This window comes from Trematomus bernacchii, unplaced genomic scaffold, assembly GCF_902827165.1.
Source record: "Trematomus bernacchii unplaced genomic scaffold, fTreBer1.1, whole genome shotgun sequence".
NCBI lineage: Eukaryota > Metazoa > Chordata > Actinopteri > Perciformes > Nototheniidae > Trematomus > Trematomus bernacchii.
Genome location: NW_022987705.1, coordinates 8,946,201 through 8,967,524, shown reverse-complemented (window position 1 = coordinate 8,967,524; position 21,324 = coordinate 8,946,201). Strand labels below are relative to the sequence as shown.

The 21,324-nt window shown below is 36.9% G+C and overlaps 3 protein-coding genes across 3 annotated transcripts; all 3 read left to right on the top strand.

The window, feature by feature from the left end:
• Positions 1–1,053: 1,053 nt before the first annotated feature.
• LOC117490339 (cytokine receptor common subunit gamma-like) lies at positions 1,054–6,798 on the top strand. Its single transcript, XM_034140049.1, has 8 exons — positions 1,054–1,147; positions 1,839–1,929; positions 2,171–2,340; positions 2,563–2,693; positions 2,787–2,958; positions 3,597–3,699; positions 4,253–4,310; positions 4,478–6,798. The coding sequence occupies exons 1-8, from the start codon at positions 1,081–1,083 to the stop codon at positions 4,724–4,726; spliced, it is 1,041 nt and encodes a 346-aa protein (XP_033995940.1). The 5' UTR covers positions 1,054–1,080; the 3' UTR covers positions 4,727–6,798.
• A 637-nt stretch (positions 6,799–7,435) lies between these two features.
• On the top strand, positions 7,436–11,604 carry LOC117490338 (cytokine receptor common subunit gamma-like). The gene is made up of 8 exons (XM_034140048.1): positions 7,436–7,570; positions 8,294–8,384; positions 8,626–8,792; positions 9,015–9,145; positions 9,239–9,410; positions 10,061–10,166; positions 10,672–10,729; positions 10,898–11,604. The coding sequence occupies exons 1-8, from the start codon at positions 7,504–7,506 to the stop codon at positions 11,144–11,146; spliced, it is 1,041 nt and encodes a 346-aa protein (XP_033995939.1). The 5' UTR covers positions 7,436–7,503; the 3' UTR covers positions 11,147–11,604.
• Positions 11,605–13,134: 1,530 nt separating this feature from the next.
• snx12 (sorting nexin 12) lies at positions 13,135–18,828 on the top strand. Its single transcript, XM_034140047.1, has 6 exons — positions 13,135–13,500; positions 15,420–15,515; positions 15,898–16,022; positions 16,397–16,487; positions 16,854–16,864; positions 17,964–18,828. The coding sequence occupies exons 1-5, from the start codon at positions 13,336–13,338 to the stop codon at positions 16,857–16,859; spliced, it is 483 nt and encodes a 160-aa protein (XP_033995938.1). The 5' UTR covers positions 13,135–13,335; the 3' UTR covers positions 16,860–16,864; positions 17,964–18,828.
• The last annotated feature ends 2,496 nt before the right edge of the window (positions 18,829–21,324 follow it).

Sequence of the window (21,324 nt, the reverse complement as noted above, 5' to 3'; positions counted from 1 at the left end):
AAACAGTTATTTAGTTTAAGAAATGGAGTGCATGTATTACAGGTTATTAAGATCAGTATGTATTTATTTTAATAAGATAAATAAGATAAAATAATGTGTCTGTTTATTGTGCACACTGATGTAGGTATACTTTCTCAAAAAACATTTCTGTAACAGTTTCCTCTGACAGGCAACCGAACACACAAAACTCAGCATTTTGGGATAGCACTCACCGAAAGTGACACATATCTGATGACATGTGACCCTGTCATGCACAAAGTATGTTTTAGCTCTAATTCTTCTTTAAAAGTCAGTCATGGTAATACACAGATGAATTGTGAATGTTACCTGTTTTACTTGAATAAATAAAAAATGTTGCACATTTAGATTTGACTCTGTCACAAACAAGATACATGTGACACGCTTGACATGCTTGAAACTGCAGGGCAGAAGGATAACCAATGTTTCCGTACAGTTTTGTAGAGAGGAACCTGTCAGAAGAGCAAATATGTATTCGAGACACTTTGTAGCTCTTGGAAAATTGTAAGAATGAACTACAAATTACACTTATTATAAACGTTCTAGTTGTATGTGTCTGTCCTCTTTGGTTGCAATATGACCTTTTTTTAGCTAAATTCAAATGCATGCAGTTTGCTAAAAAATGGTATAGAAAATACTAATTGTAAGCAAGGGGGGTTTTATGGAGACCTTTAACAAAACAAAAATGTAAATGTCAATGCTCTGTTGTTTCCCTCACTTTATCAGTGGACTTTATAAAGTTGACTTTATGCAGCAATGACTAAAGGTATAAACATTTTTTATAACTTAAAATAGTAAAACATTTGAAAATTAAAAACAGATTATGAAACTGACCAAATAACTCTATTGTGTAGTTTCACTCTATGAGTTAAAGCATGTTTTAAAAATGGTGGGGTATATTAAAATACAGCCATACACCAGAAGGCCTAACTACAGGCATATCTTGATATGTAACCTAACATGTGACAGGAACCAAAACCCACACAGAGAGATCAGAAACAGCAGACACAGAAATAACATTTGCCAAATATCGAGACTGAGAGCATCCTGTTTCTGTTTGACATGATGGCGACGAGACTGCTTCTGTTTCTCTGTCTGACGGGACATGTGTTTGCCAAAGAACCGCCTGGTAAGAACATTTCAAATGTATATTTTACATTTTAAGTTGAATTGTGAAAGAAATTGTAACAGTTTTAGCCAGATTTGAATGAGTGTATCAGGGCTTTTATCAGATCTAATCTAAGTTTCCCTCCAACTATCATGAAGTGAAGCTACTTTTCTTGTTCATTCATTTTTATATATAAAGTATTTGTTAATAATACATATAAACAAAGATATTAGTCTTTTTATATAACTTTTTCTAAAAATAGAATCCAGATTAAAAGGCAAGGACAGCAGAACTGACTTGAAATATGATTACCGTTAGATGTTAATAATAATTTAACATAATCAACTCCTTTAACCAAATCTTAATCAAACAGCCTGGTGGTTAACGGTAAAAGCCTTACTTAGTGTATTCTTTGTAAAGTCCCTATTACGCTCTGTCACCATTTCCTGTGTGTGTGTGTGTGTGTGTGTGTGTGTGTGTGTGTGTGTGTGTGTGTGTGTGTGTGTGTGTGTGTGTGTGTGTGTGTGTGTGTGTGTGTGTGTGTGTGTGTGTGTGTGTGTGTGTGTGTGTGTGTGTGTGTGTGTGTGTTGTGTGTGTTGTGTGTGTGTGTGTGTGTGTGTGTGTGTGTGTGTGTGTGTGCTGTTGTGTTTTTGCTTTATTATCTTCATTAATCTATGTTCTACTTATCTCAACCTTCTTGTTTCTCTGACAGATGTGGATTGTTTAGTGTTGCATCTGAAATATATTCACTGTTCCTGGAATAAGAACCGGACTCCAGAGGTCAATTACACCTTCTATAGCTGGTTCGTAATTACTGACGGTGACCCTGACACTCTCAAACACCTTCTTTTTGTTATCTCAATGTATCAATCTCTAAAGAAGAGTGAAATCTTGGACTAACGTAAAATATAAAAAGTTGACATTGTAATTTATTTATGATCTGCTGTACAGGCACTGGTTTCTGAATGTACAGTTATAGACAAAAACATCAGCACCATCCATTGATTTGTATGTGATAATGTATAAATAGTGATTTATTTACAGGTTCAACAACAAACCACCCAGAGAGTGCCCCAGCTATCTTTCAGAGAACAGCATAAACACTGGATGCAAACAGCCCTATTTACAAAACGAGGATAGGTTCAACAACTTTTACACCAAACTGGTACATGGAAACGACAGTTATGAAAAGAAACATGCTCTCAAACAGAGAGGTAAGCATTTTTACTGGGGCTCATCCTCTGATACTATTTAGGCAGTATTATTTGAAAATGAAGCACGACTGTAACTTCAATGTATCTTTTTTCTTTAAAGAAAATGCTAGTATTTGGACATAAAATAATAAAAAGAAAAAAAATAAATATTTGATTCATGTTTGCCCCATTACCTTGTTGCCATATTGTACTGTATCTTTGAATGGTCTGTTTTGTCTCCAGTCAAGTTCAATCCTCCCTACAACGTGACTGTCCAGTATGGATTGGACTCAAACCTGTGGCTCAACTGGACTCAGATTTCTCATTGTGTGGAGAGTCAAGTTCGCTACAGGATCAACAGCAAGGCGTGGATGGTAGGCATTTTTAAAGAAAGATCCTTTGTTCCATAATCGTTTTCGTTTTTTCCCCACCCGTCTCCTTTATCAACTCCATCTTTGTGTCCACAGACGTATCCAGTGAGGGCTGGGATTCAGAATTACTGCATCAACTTGCCCTCCAGTGCCTTGTATGAGCTGCAGGTGCAGAGCAAATTGGACTACTCCTGTGGAGGCAGTCAAAACTCTTTCTGGAGCGACTGGAGTGAGCCTGTGTTCTGGAGCTCCAAAAACAACAGCACGGGTAAACTGCAAATGTCTCTAGACCTATTTCCAGTCACTTACAGTAGCCTGTACTGAAAGAATGAAGGAATCACTCACTGCTACTGGTAACCATAAACTGTCTTAAGCACAGAACCAATAGTAAAATCAAAATAAAAAGACCAAACATTCACCTAATTTGTCTTTGATTTGATTTATTTATTATCAAATATAAACATTTAGAATATTCTGAATACTGGGCATGACAGGAATAAACATATTTTTCATGAATACTGACATGTTGTATTTACAATAATTTGTAGTGATTGTAGACCCTTCTTTTTAACACGTTTTTCCTAGGTTGGGAAATTCGTTTTCAAAGCCAGAGCTGTAGTTGAGGGGCCAGTAATAGATATTCTAGGCCATTAAAATCATCACATTTACAATATAAGATGGCCAGTGTAGGCAATAGGGCAATACAAACCTGACTTATTCCCTTCAAATCAGTACAGGGTAAACTCCTCGTTGAATTCTATAATCATGTGTCATTTTCACCAAATCAGACATGATTAAACGTCAAAGATGATTTCTACTATCTGCAGCTGTTGCTCTGCATGTGAACAACACAGTAAAGGTGCAGTATAATGAAACAATCTTCCCCTGTCTTTCTCAAACTCACAGACACTCACATGAACAGCTTGATGTCTGTGTGGACTCCAGTGATGTATGGGTTGGGTGCTTTCATCCTCATCCTACTGGTCATGATGTTGCTACACCATGAAAGGTGGGTCATGTTTTATTTATAGTGTTTTACATATAGTTTCAGCAATGGGTACATATTTCCTCCTTCATTCATTGTTATATTATCATCAACAATATTTACATGAACTGTTTCTAATGTGAGTATTTTAATGTTAAAATTTGAATTGTTTGAAGGAATACTTGGGCTGAGCATTTGTATATCAACAACTCACCCTGTTACCTAAAATGTGTGAAGATAGGGCCGGTTGACAGTGGTAAGATCTGGCGGCCCTGTTAAGCCGTGCTGGCCAAACATTACAGTCAATGTCCTCCTCTCTGTCGCCCCCTTTCACTCTATATCTCAGATAAAAGGCACTCTCTGGCCCAAAGATATCTTTAAAAAAAGGCAACATGGGAGGATAACTTGATGATCTTGAAAAAAATGATATTTTTGAGCTTTAAAGCAACAGTAGATGAAAGTGACGATAGCAATGAAATTCACATTTGGTAATGTAATGTACTTTCAATGTATGTGTGATGTAGACTATAGTAGTTAATATGATCATCTGATAAACATGTGCCTCCCTTCCATACAGAATCAGAATCATCTTGATCCCTGTGGTCCCCAAGCCATCCTTACCTCCTAATGTCGAGGTTAGTAGCATCAAAAACTCTCTGCTGCCAAAAAATGATTTGTACTGACACCACCATTTTTTCATTCAGCTGGAAATAACTCAAAATACTGCCATTTTTTAAGGAAATGTATAAGACATAGATGACAGCAAAATAAAGTCATACATGTTTTTTTGTTTTTTTTAAAGGATTGGTTTCAGTTCCCCAAGGGCCTGAAAGAGAGTTTTAAGGACAATGAGCGTCCCTGTCCTGTCCGTGAGTACTGCCATGTCCCTGAGTCTGACTGCGAGAGCTCTGACTGCTCCACCTGCTCCGGCACCACCGATCAAACCGACTGCTCCGTCTCCATCCCTGTGAACGAATCTGACCTGCCTACTTCCTGTTCCTCTTCCACCTCCACAGTCTCACCTGAGGAGGAGAAGCAGGATTCTGTTTAGGAGGCATGTCAGTCAGGGTTGGGTTTCTGAAAACTTTATAATTCAGATTGTATTTTACTGACACGTCTCCTCAAAATGGATACAAAAGGTTCCCTGTATGAGGAGAACTCAGTTTGAAACCCTTAGAAACAATTGGCTCAATTAAAATTGTACATGTTTAAGAAAACCTACAACCTGATGCAGTAGTTACAGGTAAAAAGAACATAATAAAATCCCTTTTTAGTTTGTTTACAACAAATTACAAACTCTGAATAACTTCATTGATATGTTACTTTTTATTAGTGACATACAGTAAGTTTCTCTTTAAAATATGCTTCTGGCAAAGTACCACTTTGAGGTGCCAATGTTTACTGTACTGCAAAGTTTTGTCTTTCTCTATCAGTGGTCTGTATGCTCTGCCCCAGGAGAACAGATTGAAGTTCCTATTCCAAATCAGAAAAAAGGACATTTAAACTTCCACTTCCTCTCATACCTTACAACCACTGATTAAAGCATGGCTGTCAGTTGAAAAACAAAAAAGTCCTTTGCACCTATTAGTTGTTCCTTAAGCATAGTATTTATTTTTGAGAGACAAATATTTTTACACAACTGAGTTTCATCATCAATCAATCAATGTTTATTTATATAGCCCAATATCACAAATGTTACATTTGTCTCAGTGGACTTCACAGTTTGTACAGAATATCAGTATGACAATACGACACCCTCTGTCCTTAGACCCTCACAATACGACACCCTCTGTCCTTAGACCCTCACATCGTACAAGGAAAAACTTCCAAAAAATGAAAAACCCCATCATGTCTTGTCATCAATCCAAAAAAACAGCTTCACTAAGATGATGTAATGAATGTAACCTCAATGAAGCAGAAGGAAAGGCCCCAATAAAATGACTGTTGAGATTGTAAATCAGCATCATCGTCAGGGCACTTACAGTAATCAAGTGTAGCAACATGGTTTTAATGTGTATTGATATTTGTGTGGATTTTTCTCATATATAACCTTTTGTACGTACATGTAGTGTTTCCATGATTATCAAGGCCCATAATTGCTTCGATCATCATGTAATCAAAAATCCATTTAACTTAGATAGGTATCTCCCTCTTTGGGACACACAGCTATAATAAGAAATGAATAGCATTCTATGCCTTATACCCTAAGTTGAACTCTCGACAGAGTAGTTTTTTTAACATGAAATTAGTTTGTGGACCATATACTACACCATCTTCGGTATTTCATTAACAACTTGAATTTTATCAACTGATGAATGACTACACAGAGAACGTACCAAAGATAAGCAATAAAAACCTATACATTTTCGGATTAAAAGAAAAACGGTAAAAGAGCAAAGATACCACAGTATTTTACCACATGTACGCAAAAAAAAACCCTCTTAAATTCTCAGGAAATGAGTTGAGATTAGCTGATTGTTGCTAAAACGTCACATATCGAGTCTAGTTAAAAGTTGGTCACAGATGTTGGGATTTCGTGTTCTTGATTGCATACATTAAATAATAATTATAATTGCGCTACTTGTAGTTGGGTGAATATCACAAACTACCATTCACAATGCAGTTATTACTTTGTGTAAGATTTCTGCATAATTTGTTTGCTATTCAAGATGTTGTCACTCCAAATATACAAGCGCGTTTCATGCATTTTGTCAGGATGAACTAATTCACAATTATCTGTTCATTTTAATAAGCTGATGATAGCCTTCCTCTTAGAGAATTAGTCCCAGAATTGCATAGCATGTAATACAGGTTATTAAGATATAGGTAAATATGTATTTTTTTTCTAGATAAATAAGATTTAACAATGTGTCTGCTTGTTGTGCACACACTCAGATGTATGTATACTGTTTTAAAAACATTTCTGAAACAGTTTCCTCTAACAGGAAACCAAACCACAGAACTCTACATTTTGGGATAGCACTCACCGAAAGTGACACATATCTGATGACACGTGACCCTGTCATGCACAAAGATTGTTCTTTAAATGTCAGTCATGGTAATACCCAGATAAATTGTGAATGTTACCTGTTTGACTTGAATAAATAAAACATGTTAAACATTTTTGATTTGATTTGATTCTGTCACAAACAACATACATGTGACACACTTGTTCAGATACTTAAAAAGATAACCACAGCGACATTTCATCAGAAACTCAAACCGGACACACGACAACCACAAACATCACAAATGACGGACATGGATTTGGCTTTTCTGTACGTATGGATGTTTCACGGCTTAAAAATGTGCATGTGCATTATGACAGCAGAGAAAAAACCCTGTGACTCAAAAAGTGTTGTAGCAACATTTTATCCTGACTTCAAAATGTGACATTCGATGCCGTTCAAGCTAAGAAATAATCATCCATCTCTCAGATTTCTGCCTCGTCCTCAGTATTTAACAGCTCCTCTTCCACATCCATTTTCTTGCATGCCTGACCAACAGCAGGTTACTGTAAAAGAGTCTGTACGCAACACCTTTAGCACATTTATGAACTGTAGGACAAACATTATCTTAGGATAACCTACAGTATGTATCACTCTATGAGTTAAAGCATGTTTTAAAAATGGTGGGGTATATTAAAATACAGCCATACAGCAGAAGGCCTAATTACAGGCATATCTTGATATGTAACCTAACATGTGACAGGAACCAAAACCCACACAGAGAGATCAGAAACAGCAGAAGGAGAAATAACATTTGCCACATATCGAGACTGAGAAGTAGATCTGCGCAGATCCTGAGAGCATCCTGTTTCTGTTTGACATGATGGCGACGAGACTGCTTCTGTTTCTCTGTCTGACGGGACATGTGTTTGCCAAAGAACCGCCTGGTAAGAACATTTCAAATGTATATTTTACATTTTAAGTTGAATTGTGAAAGAAATTGTAACAGTTTTAGCCAGATTTGAATGAGTGTATCAGGGCTTTTATCAGATCTAATCTAAGTTTTCCTCCAACTATCATGAAGTGAAGCTACTTTTCTTGTTCATTCATTTTTATATATAAAGTATTTGTTAATAATACATATAAACAAATATATTAGTCTTTTTATATAACTTTTTCTAAAAATAGAATCCAGATTAAAAGGCAAGGACAGCAGAACTGACTTGAAATATGATTACCGTTAGATGTTAATAATAATTTAACATAATCAACTCCTTTAACCAAATCTTAATCAAACAGCCTGGTGGTTAACGGTAAAAGCCCTTACTTAGTGTATTCTTTGTAAAGTCCCTATTACGCTCTGTCACCATTTCCTGTGTGTGTGTGTGTGTGTGTGCGTGTGTGTGTGTGTGTGTGTGTGTGTGTGTGTGTGTGAAAGTGTGTGTGTGTGTGTGTGTGTGTGTGTGTGTGTGTGTGTGTGTGTGTGTGTGTGTGTGTGTGTGTGTGTGTGTGTGGTGTGTGTGTGTGTGTGTGTGTGTGGTGTGTGTGTGTGTGTGTGGTGTGTGTGTGTGTGTGTGTGTGGTGTGTGTGTGGTGTGCTGTTGTGTTTTTGCTTTATTATCTTCATTAATCTATGTTCTACTTATCTCAACCTTCTTGTTTCTCTGACAGATGTGGATTGTTTAGTGTTGCATCTGAAATATATTCACTGTTCCTGGAATAAGAACCGGACTCCAGAGGTCAATTACACCTTCTATAGCTGGTTCGTAATTACTGACAGTGACCCTGACACTCTCAAACACCTTCTTTTTTTTATCTCAATGTATCAATCTCTAAAGAAGAGTGAAATCTTGGACTAACGTAAAATATAAAAAGTTGACATTGTAATTTATTTATGATCTGCTGTACAGGCACTGGTTTCTGAATGTACAGTTATAGACAAAAACATCAGCACCATCCATTGATTTGTATGTGATAATGTATAAATAGTGATTTATTTACAGGTTCAACAAACCACCCAGAGAGTGCCCCAGCTATCTTTCAGAGAACAGCATAAACACTGGATGCAAACAGCCCTATTTACAAAACGGGGATAGGTTCAACGACTTTTACACCAAACTGGTACATGGAAACGACAGTTATGAAAAGAAACATGCTCTCAAACAGAGAGGTAAGCATTTTTACTGGGGCTCATCCTCTGATACTATTTAGGCAGTATTATTTGAAAATGAAGCACGACTGTAACTTCAATGTATCTTTTTTCTTTCAAGAAAATGCTAGTATTTTGACATAAAATAATAAAAAGAAAAAAAATAAATATTTGATTCATGTTTGCCCCATTACCTTGTTGCCATATTGTACTGTATCTTTGAATGGTCTGTTTTGTCTCCAGTCAAGTTCAATCCTCCCTACAACGTGACTGTCCGGTATGGATTGGACTCGAACCTGTGGCTCAACTGGACCCAGATTTCTCATTGTGTGGAGAGTCAAGTTCGCTACAGGATCAACAGCAAGGCGTGGATGGTAGGCATTTTTAAAGAAAGATCCTTTGTTCCATAATCGTTTTAGTTTTTTCCCCACCCGTCTCCTTTATCAACTCCATCTTTGTGTCCACAGACGTATCCAGTGAGGGCTGGGATTCAGAATTACTGCATCAACTTGCCCTCCAGTGCCTTGTATGAGCTGCAGGTGCAGAGCAAATTGGACAACTACTGTGGAGGCAGTCAAAACTCTTTCTGGAGCGACTGGAGTGAGCCTGTGTTCTGGGGCTCCAAAAACAGCAGCACGGGTAAACTGCAAATGTCTAGACCTATTTCCAGTCACTTACAGTAGCCTGTACTGAAAGAATGAAGGAATCACTCACTGCTACAGGTAACCATAAACTGTCTTAAAAAGAAGGGTCTACAATCACTACAAATTATTGTAAATACAATATGTCAGTATTCATGAAAAATATGTTTATTCCTGTCATGCCCAGTATTCAGAATATTCTAAATGTTTATATTTGATAAGAAATAAATCAAATCAAAGACAAATTAGGTGAATGTTTGGTCTTTTTATTTTTATTTTACTATTGGTTCTGTGCTTTAACACGTTTTTCCTAGGTTGGGAAATTCGTTTTCAAAGCCAGAGCTGTAGTTGAGGGGCCAGTAATAGATATTCTAGGCCATTAAAATCATCACATTTACAATATAAGATGGCCAGTGTAGGCAATAGGGCAATACAAACCTGACTTATTCCCTTCAAATCAGTACAGGGTAAACTGACAGAGCAAACTCCTCGTTGAATTCTATAATCATGTGTCATTTTCACCAAATCAGACATGATTAAACGTCAAAGATGATTTCTACTATCTGCAGCTGTTGCTCTGCATGTGAACAACACAGTAAAGGTGCAGTATAATGAAACAATCTTCCCCTGTCTTTCTCAAACTCACAGACACTCCTCACATGAACAGCTCGATGTCTGTGTGGACTCCAGTGATGTATGGGTTGGGTGCTTTCATCCTCATCCTACTGGTCATGATGTTGCTACACCATGAAAGGTGGGTCATGTTTTATTTATAGTGTTTTACATATAGTTTCAGCAATGGGTACATATTTCCTCCTTCATTCATTGTTATATTATCATCAACAATATTTACATGAACTGTTTCTAATGTGAGTATTTTAATGTTAAAATTTGAATTGTTTGAAGGAATACTTGGGCTGAGCATTTGTATATCAACAACTCACCCTGTTACCTAAAATGTGTGAAGATAGGGCCGGTTGACAGTGGTAAGATCTGGCGGCCCTGTTAAGCCGTGCTGGCCAAACATTACAGTCAATGTCCTCCTCTCTGTCGCCCCCTTTCACTCTATATCTCAGATAAAAGGCCCAAAGATATCTTGAAAAAAATGATATTTTTGAGCTTTAAAGCAACAGTAGATGAAAGTGACGATAGCAATGAAATTCACATTTGGTAATGTAATGTACTTTCAATGTATGTGTGATGTAGACTATAGTAGTTCATATGATCATCTGATAAACATGTGCCTCCCTTCCATACAGAATCAGAATCATCTTGATCCCTGTGGTCCCCAAGCCATCCTTACCTCCTAATGTCGAGGTTAGTAGCATCAAAAACTCTCTGCTGCCAAAAAATGATTTGTACTGAAACCACAATGTTTTCATTCAGCTGGAAATAACTCAAAAATACTGCAATTTTTTAAGGAAATGTATAAGACATAGATGACAGCAAAATAAAGTCATACATGTTTTTTTGTTTTTTTTAAAGGATTGGTTTCAGTTCCCCAAGGGCCTGAAAGAGAGTTTTAAGGACAATGAGCGTCCCTGTCCTGTCCGTGAGTACTGCCATGTCCCTGAGTCTGACTGCGAGAGCTCTGACTGCTCCACCTGCTCCGGCACCACCGACCAAACTGACTGCTCCGTCTCCATCCCTGTGAACGAATGTGACCTGCCTACTCCCTGTTCCTCTTCCACCTCCACAGTCTCACCTGAGGAGGAGAAGCAGGATTCTGTTTAGGAGGCATGTCAGTCAGGGTTGTGTTTCTTAAAACGTTATAATTCTGATTGTATTTTACTGACACAAAATGGAAATCATGATTTCCCTGATGAACAGAGATCAGTTTGAAGCCCATATAATCAACTGGTCCATTAAAGGTATACATGTTTAAGAATACCAAAAACCTGATGCAGTAGTTACATATATAAAAAAACATTTCAAATTCAGTCACTCATTCTTTTAGTTTATTTGATCAAAATGAAAAACTCTGAACCACTTAATTGATAATATTACTTTGCAGTAAGTGCAGTAAGTAACTCAGTGCCAAAGTTTACTGTATTACAACGTTTTCTCTTTCTCTGTCAGTGGTCTGTATATTCTGCCCCAGGAGAACAGATTGAAGTTCCTATCAGAAAAAAGGATATTTAAACTTCCACTTCCTCTCATACCTTACAACGACTGATTTAAAGGTAGGGTAGGTAAGTTTGAGAAACCGGCTCGATATCGCTAGAATTTGAAAATACACAACCGGAGAAAATCTGCCACTTCCTTATAGAGCCCCTCCTCCAACACACACGAACGCGCACATGACCAATGAGGGCACGAGATAAGTTTGTGCACAGATGGAAGGCTGACAGGCAGGTAGGCCATCCAGTTATTTTAGCCGGGCCGGCTAAAATGATTGGTCGTGCTTTTTACAGTATTACGGCTTCCACAGATGACATTTTTTTATGGATTTTTTGTCAAAGCACTTAAGATATTCATTGCTATCGGGATGTTAAGAGCATTCCATGGAATATAACAAAAAGTGTATCTCGAGCCGGTTTCTCAAACTTACCTACCCACCTTTAAGCATGGCTGTCAGTTGAAAAACAAAAAAGTCCTTTGCACCTATTAGTTGTTCCTTAAACAAATATTTAACAGAAATTAGTTTCATCATGTTTTGTCATCAATCCAAAACCCCAGCTTAAGATGACATAATGAATGTAACCTCAATGATGCAGAAGGAAAAGCCCCAATACAATTATTGAATGAGATTGTATATCAGCATCATCATCAGGGCACTTACATTATGATAAAAAAAGTGTAATCACTGGCTTCTTTATTTTTGCTTCTGTCAGATATTATTTCTGAAGTTGTAATCATTTGCCTTAATCAAGTTAAGCAAAATGGCTTTGATTAGTATTGATATGTGTAGATCTTTCTTACATATAACCTTTTGTATGTAGTGTTGCATAAATATGAGTAATAATAAGTCCTAATTGCTTGAATCATCATGTAATCCAAACTTCAATTAACTTAGATATGTATGTCCCTCTTTGGGACACACAGCCATAAAAATACATTTGGAGCAAAGCTATGCCTTATACCCTCGGTTTAAAATAAAATGAATACGTGGACCAATTATTGTACTTAAGTACAAGAGTGTTGATTATATGTCACTCCACAAATCCAAATCTGCAAAGTAACTAAAGGAATTAAATACATGTAATGGAGTGGAAGTAAACTTTTTACCTGTGAATTGTAGTAGGTAGAAGTACAAAGTAACAAATAAAAAAGTAGCCTACTAGTCCCTCAGAATTGTACAAATACAGTAGGCTACTTGAGTAAATCTACTCATTGACTTTACACCACTCTACATGCTGATGGGTGCATGCATGATACCCAAAATCAGGGTGGGGGATGCCCTTTTTCCAAGCTAATGTGGCCTCACAGCCCCTTAAAATATTTGTCTTGTATTGTGTGTTATATTCCTAAAATGTTTCCAATCTTAATAGCTTTGATTGTACTTTTTCAATGTGGTTTGACATGTTGTAACCTGATTGTATTTTAGTCCTTTCTGTCATAACCTGATTTAATAATGAATAAATATAAATGCCTTACGTCTGAGGAACTGTGACATTAATTTCCCAACTGCAATGATTAGTCAATCTGAGCCTGTCCAGTTATCTCTGTGTCCATTAGAGGGAGTGCAGTGTCCCACAGTAACGCTACGGAACTGAGTCAACGCATTTTTCAGATTCAACAAGGGTAGGGCGCAGGGCGGCTGGCCCCCGCAACAAGACAGAGACACAAGTCAGCTACTTCCCTAGCTGAATCGATCAGCTAACGTGTTATCAATTTATGTCTTCATAGGAGATTTAAGATTTTGCTGAGCATTTAGTTGGTTTGATCCGCCGTTTGTCGTCCAAAAACTACAACCCGACAAAATGACAGACCCTTCGGTGGCCGACACTCGCCGGTTGAATTCCAAGCCCCAGGACCTGACGGATGCTTACGGCCCCCCCAGCAATTTTCTGGAAATAGACGTTTATGATCCACAAGTCGTCGGAGTTGGACGTAACCGTTACACAAATTACGAAGTTCGCATGCGGGTAGGTGTTGAAAAAATCAGAAGAAAAAAAACACCCTTTTAGCAGCGTTAGCTTTTATTTGCTAAGCTAACTGGTAATTACTGTGTTGTTGCTAGCCAGTTAGCATATTTAGCCGCTGTACTGGAGTCAACTGCAGGGACCGGGCTGTGACGTTGACGGTAGCAGCCTGGAGTAGGTCAAGATGGCGCTCCAGTAAAACTCAAGCACCGGGGATTTTGTGTGGCCTACTTAGTGTAGTAAGCAGGGCTGGGATCTAGAAGTTTCCTCAACATAACTACGACTTCCAGCGTACATATTTAAAGCAGCAATGTTTAAGCCCGCACACTGACTGGAGTTAACGTCATATTTGTATGTATTTTAACCAACTGTGTGTGGCTAGTAAACGTTACGTACTGAAACGTAATGTGGTTATTACGATAGTGTGAGTCCCAGCAGACAGCATGCAGCTAACAGCTACTTATGCTACTGTCAAAAAGCTGTGGTAGACATACATAAAGTACCTTCACTCAAGTACTGTACTGAAGTAGAATTTGTAGGTACTTTATCTGAGCCTTTTTGAATTCACTTAATACTTCTACCCCCTACAATTCAGAGGCCAAACGTGTACTTTCGTTTCTTTGCACATTTGGATTAATAATAGGAAATGTAAGGGAAATCAACTCTTAAATAAGACTTAAGTAACACCTTGAGTAATAATACGACACATTATTGTTTTTTGGTTATAATTATTGATACATTAATGCGTTTATCGCTTCAATGTTGCATTTGGTGGTTTATTTGAATTACTTTATATACTACTGGGAAGTTTAACCTTTACTAGTAGATGGGAATGTTGAGCTTGTAAAAGATAATAGCTGACACTGTTAAATACGTTTAGAAAAAAAAAATTAAGGAAGCTGGTGACAACATTGCAATTGCGTAATTGTAACGTAAACGTACTAGTTCTGGCTTAACTACAAATCCTTATTTTGCGGGTTTGCTCCTGGGAGAGTTTGCAGATCATAATGTAAACACGTGACTTTCTTCACCACTTGAATGTTCTCATCACAAGATTCGTAGGTTAATGCAGGTATAATACGCTGTCTGATGTTTCCTTAGTTTAATGTTTTTTTGTTAAATTGCTCATCCAAATAGTGCTGTTTCAAAACGCTGCATAGAAAAACGCAAACTAACCAGATCTGTTAGTTTAACTGGAAAGCATTGTTTCGTTACTTACTCCCTGTCTACAGGCAGTGAATCATAGGAGAGTCATGCTAAAAAAGCCACCGAATCTTTACTCACTGGAACATGGAGAGATTGGTGGTTATTGTATGCACAATTTGCCTTTATACCTAACTCCAAACTTTTGAGCGTTCTGGGAAACGGGTTTGCTTGGCAGGCTTTCTAATATTATTGTAAATAACACATTAACACAATACTTTGCATTTAGAAGTCTATTCATTGCAGGGCAAATACAATTTAGAATACAATCTAACATAAAATAGATTAGTGGCTCTTTTTCTCTTTCTTTATGTAATGATTAACAACTGAACATCTTTGGGTCTTGGACTGTTGTTTGAATACCACACACTGGGATCTGGGAAACTTATGAAAATGACATGCATTCGGTAAAATACAATTTGTATTACAGTATAATAAATAGTCAGAGCTCTCATTATACTACAGTGTAATGGAAATAATCAGGACAAACAACACAGCAGTAGATGCTACTGTAGAGGTAGAACTATTTATCTGCATACTAGTCTTAAGTGTTGACTTTCATACCATTAGTTTAGTCAAAATAGGGTTATATCGAGTGATTTTTTTGTTGTCCCCTTAAGGCATCTCCACAATGACTTCAGCATTCAGTAAGATCGTGTTTTTGAAAAAATGATTTTTTAAATTAATTTAGAGCTGTTTATTTATTTTTCTCTGTGTAGACAAACCTCCCCATTTTCAAACTGAAGGATTCCACTGTTAGAAGAAGATACAGTGACTTTGAGTGGTTAAAGAACGAGCTGGAAAGAGACAGTAAGGTAAGTGAGTAATTATATAATGTTGTGTTTCAGACTAATCATTTCAGCAGACTGGTTTAAGCAAACTAATAGTTAAAATGATCTGATAAGTGGTACTGTTGGTGTTACAGCTTGGAAAATGTAATTACTTCATAAAGTAAACAGTAGGATAACACTGTAGGTTTCGTCTTTTGTTTTAATGACAAGGTAGGTTTTGTGATGTTCTCCTAATTAAATGTGTTGAATTAGTTTATGCCTTTGCACTGCTAATCAAAATACGTTTATTGCCTTGCTGGAGCTCAAATTTATTGATGCCAATGTATTGAGTTTTGACTGTTCAGCACATGAGTGTGGACTTTGGATTTCATGAATGTGGTCTTTCCTGTTATTTGTTCTCCTTCAGATTGTAGTACCATCTCTGCCGGGCAAAGCCCTGAAGAGACAGTTGCCATTCCGCGCAGATGAGGGCCTTTTTGACGAGGTCTTCATTGAGGAGCGGCGATCGGGCCTGGAGCAGTTCATCAACAGGTTCAGCCATACATTTTAATACATATTTTGTGTGTTTGCATAGTAAAAACTATCTGTTAAGTTCCAAAGTTTTGGATTTTTATTTGGTGATAAAGGAACAGTACATTTTTTATTAAATCTTGTAAAGCTTGTGTCAAAGCTGCAGTTTTTCTTTTTGCCTCAAAAGTGTTGTTTTTCTCAACTGAAAACCACATATTCAGTCGAGTCAGTCATTGCCATAAATGTATAGCCCCACACAAGGCTTAACCTAATCTCTGTCTGTGCGTCAAATAACTAAACTAGTCAAAAAACAATTTCATTTTACAAGCCTCAATGAAAAACTATTAAAACAAGTCCATTTTATCCACTGTCCATCTTTGTGTTTGTTTCTGTAGAATTGCAGGTCACCCCTTGGCCCAGAACGAGCGCTGTCTGCACATGTTTCTGCAAGATGAAAGCATTGACCGCAACTACATTCCTGGAAAAGTACGTCACCCGGGTTACTGGGGGGGGGGTTAACCTTTGGGGTGTAGATCGGACTCACCTTTCACTTCCCTCTCTTTCCTCTTTTAATCTCTTTCTGACTTTCTGTCTCTCTCACTCAATATCTCCCTTGTGCATTTGTTTCATAAGTGTACAAAAAGAAAAGCACTACTCACTATTATTATAATATAGTATATAAGTTTGATGCATTCAGTCTTTCCCTTATGAGTGTTGTATACTCAAGGTTGTGATATAATGCGAGTCATTAAATAATGTCTAAAATCGCCATAGATGTTTACCATATGGATAAATGCAGACTGTAAATGAGTGTTCTGATCCTGTTTTGTTCTTTGTTTTTTGTTCTTCTAGGTATGAATAAAGTAAGTCTGCTTTATTTGATCCGGTCTCCAAGAGCTTTCTGAAAGGTGGCTGCATGGGCACTCTAAAGACCAAAGGCGATAGTTCACAAATACTTAAGTAGACTAATGCTAATGCCATATAAGGGCTGGGCTATATATCGATATCATAACATTATCGTTGAATGAGACTTTATATCACTTACATTTTGGATATCAGAATATGGCATACATTGTATCTTCCTGTTTTTAAAGCTGCATTACAGTACATTGATGACATTTGAACTAACCAGACTGTTCTAGTTAGTCATATCCATATAACTCATGATTATTTATCAAAATACTCATGTAATTAACCAAAAGTCCACCCTACAATATTGTTGCAATATCGAGATATTTGATCGAAAATATCAAGGTATTTGACTATCTTCATATAGCCCAGCCATATCATATATAAACAATCACAGATGTCTGACTACAATCTGTCACTTTGACTTGTAAATGTACCACCCATGTTCAACCAGTCATTTCCCAAAGAAATTATAGCGTGATCATGATGTGTTGCAAAGGGAGGAACACTCTGTCAGCCAGTTTGGCATTACCCATTATCTGCCATGTAGAGAACAAATATTGTGAAATCTGAACACTTTTAATTGGAAATTAGTTTGCGGGAGTTAATCAGATGATTATAAGAAACTGGCTTGCAGAGGTTTCTCAGTCCACCAGTATCAGGAGTTTGAGTTATGTCAAGTTACTAGGAAAAGGTTCTGTACATCACTAGAAAATGTACTTTTTGAAACATTTCTCCAACTAATTCTGATACATTGTCATTATCAACCCGTTATCATTGGCTGCATGGCAAACTTGCACGCTTTCCTTGCAAAAATATGTCTCAACTTCGCTGACAAATCTTTTTACATGCCTCTGACCACGATGTTCAGCCTGTCGATTCAGATATTCATTCCTCTTATAATTTCCGTTTCTTCAGACGTGATATTTCCTGTGAATAGTGTTATAATATCGTGCCATTGCATTAGTCAAGCATTGACCAAATCCATTTAAAGCTTGAACATGTCTCTGTATTATTTCTCACATCTGTCTCTTTCTCTCTCTTACTGCAAAGACAATACAGACTGCTGCACCTGCCCCATGTACATTAATTACGACAGCACGTCATTATAAAGCTGGTGGAAATGTCAGAACTGATAAGTATCAACGGTGTAGGAAAAACACAACTATCGCTCCAGGACAAAACTAAGAGATCCAATGTATAAATCATTTGATGTTGTGTCTGTATTAAGCCATTCCACATACAGTATGTACATTATATTTTGATTCAGTACCAGTGAAAAAGAAAACATGTTCCATATGTCCTTTTGTCATAGCTAGATTTTTCTTTTTTTTTTACAATTGATTATTATGTTCTCTGAGTGTCTTTTACATTTATTTGATCAAGTTTAAAATTAGGGTAATTTCCTGCTTTGATTAATGTCTTCTTTTGCTAGCAGTGATGTGATTTTGATGATAACTTCCCAAAGTCCAGCCACATGTAGCATCACGAAAGACATTTATGTTTCATTCCAGTCAATACAAATGTTCGGAAAATGCTTTTAGACGGGATTGTTTCATGATTTATTGTTTTAACTCTGCTGTCTTAGTTACATCATCATGCCTACACTTCGGCTGTGTGTTGTCAAATCAGCTATTTGGAATGTTAAGTTAGGTAAATAACCATATCTAAGCACTGTGACAAGAGGTTCATTATATGAACAATAATTCATGTTTAAAGGCGTAATCAGCATCTGGTTTATTGATCTCAAATATGGCTTATTCTGTGCTTATTTTCAGCTGGTTTATTCTTTCTATCAATGTTATTGTGAGGTGTATTAATACATGTTATCATTGCAGTTTCACTATGGGTTACGAGGAACTCCCTTGTTAATTCTGTCCACCGATTAAATTTCCTGCTGCCTGCTGGTTCATGTCTACATGTGTCTTTTCAGTTTAAAGAGAAATATAATCAGCAAAACTCAACTTCCAATGTGTGATAAGTGCGTCACACTAAGAAGCAGTAAGAGGGGGTTATGGGAGCTGGATGAATGGCAGATAACCTAATTTAAGATAAAATGATTTTAAAAAACATGAAGAGGTTGGAAACAGACTTCTTTTTTTTTTGCATGATTCTTACAACTTGTACATAAAGATTTTACTACATTTTAAATATTGTTTTAAACAGCCAAACCTCAGCACTTACTGGTGGACTTGGAGGTAATGGACTTTATGAAAATAAATGGTGCGGTGAGATAGGGTTATGTTTCACTTTGTAAAAACACAAGGCCGTTCCCAGCACTATTAGTTAACCCTCCACAGACCCTCTCCACAACCTGATAATATAAGTGTAAAATTGAAAAAATATGTATTTTAAACCTCAATGAAACTTGTAATGTGCTGCAACAAAGCTCACATTAATAAAACCTTAATGCAGTGTCAGATCTGTTTGTGTCTGCATATGGTAAAACACGTTAATGAACACATTAAACCCAAATCAAAGCACTTACTTTATGTAGTTATTAAGAAATAATTTGTGAACAAAATCTTTTTTTATATTGTAAAGCACTATGTCACTAGGTTCAATATTAATATAGTTATCAGTATTAATGTGAAGACGGCCGCTTCAGCTCTGTAATCATAATTACTTTTTCTCTATACTTGGAATGTGATAGACAGCATTTCTTAGATCACAGCAAAAAAAAAACCTCTATTTAAAAAAGTCAGACTATCCTACCTTTTTCCGGTTAATAATTTTTATAAGGTCCATAAGAAAACCTAAATATTTTAACATTTTATTTCTGCATTGACGATAGGGGGCTTCTTTTGTGTTGTTTCCATTTATTAAAAGCACCAATGTGTTCAATTAGTCACTGAATTTCATAACATTTTAAGACGTCATTAATAATCACCCTTTTAAACCAGATTAATGCATTACAGTATAAACATGTTATATTATAAACAAACAGATTTAACCTGAGCACAGTCCCAGTGCTGTAAATACAAGGAATACAGTTTAGGTGGCAACAAGGAATATAAACTGTAGCTCTTCAGTGACAACAATAGGTCTTTTGTTTCACTAAACATGAATCTTAAAGTCCTCTAATCTATTTCTTGTTGTTCGCCTTCAGGAAATAAGAGTCGGAGAAATATTGTGACCACAGGTGGATTAAAGGAGTCCCTGAATACTGATATTGTGTGTAGACCTTGACCAGCAGGTGATCCAAGATATGACTGTAATAAAAAAGAACAATACAAAAGTGTACACAGTTCATTAGTGCCTGCACTGCACTAAACTACTAAACAACAGTGTGAGGTGTGAGTCAGGCTTATTTATTCATCCTTAAAATCTAAAACATAAATCTTTACAATTTGTACAGCATACGACCCTCTAGATTCAGGAAATAAAAAGTGAGAAACCACCTTTTGGGATGACATAAACATGTAGTCTGTGTGAATGAGTAGAATGAATAAATTAATTAGAAATGTTTCCTGGGATACACACACTGCTCCTGAACTTTCTCATCAGGGAGAACTGTGATCTACAAACTGGTGAGCTTTGATGTGCTGGCCTTGTCCAGAGTAATGACCGTGGCAGACAGGATGGGCAGAGTAGGCCAAGGCGGAGATTAGGACGTGTTTTTTTAGCGCTTCTAACACTGGAGCCCAGTGTGCAGCCATGACGCTTGTGTTTGCAGAGACACCCAGTTGGGTTAGATTGATAAAGTGGAAGTAAATTGAAAGAGCAACCCAAAGCAGTGTGACTTGGCAAGTACAAAAGGTGAGACGAGTGGCTACTAACGCACCATCAGACAGAAAGTGATGGGAGGAGAGGGAGAAAATAAAATTCACAAATCCTGTTTTTGTTTTTTTAAAGTTACGTCTGGTTCTTGTTCAATGCATGAAAAACAATGCACCCTTTCCCAGGAACAGAAAAATAAATCTGAACCTTCTTCTTGTGCAGTGGCCCCACATTTCTCTTTTTAGTTTTTACTTGTCAGTACAAACTTTATTAGAAAGATTAACTACAGTGACTTAAATCAAGAAGAAGTCAGCGGTGTAAATTAAAATTAATCTCTGAGCGGCAGTAGGAATGATGTGTTCCCGTCTGACCAGGGGTCCGAGATAAACAGTTGCCCCAAAGGTCCATTTTATTGTGTGTCAGTTGCTTTGTGGTGATTTTATGTATTGGAAATGTATTAAGGGATATGCAGTACGAGTCTCGTATCATAATATCATATAATATTATGATTTATATCTTGATTCACATATACTATGTTTTGTAGAAGAGGTCAAAATGTCTCTGACAAACACATATTTCAAAAAGATTTAAACTCAGTTTATGTGACCTTGGTGAACACACTTTTGCTCTATGGATCATATCCCACAGTACAAATATAAAATGTGAACAAAAGTGACTAATTAAGACATATTGT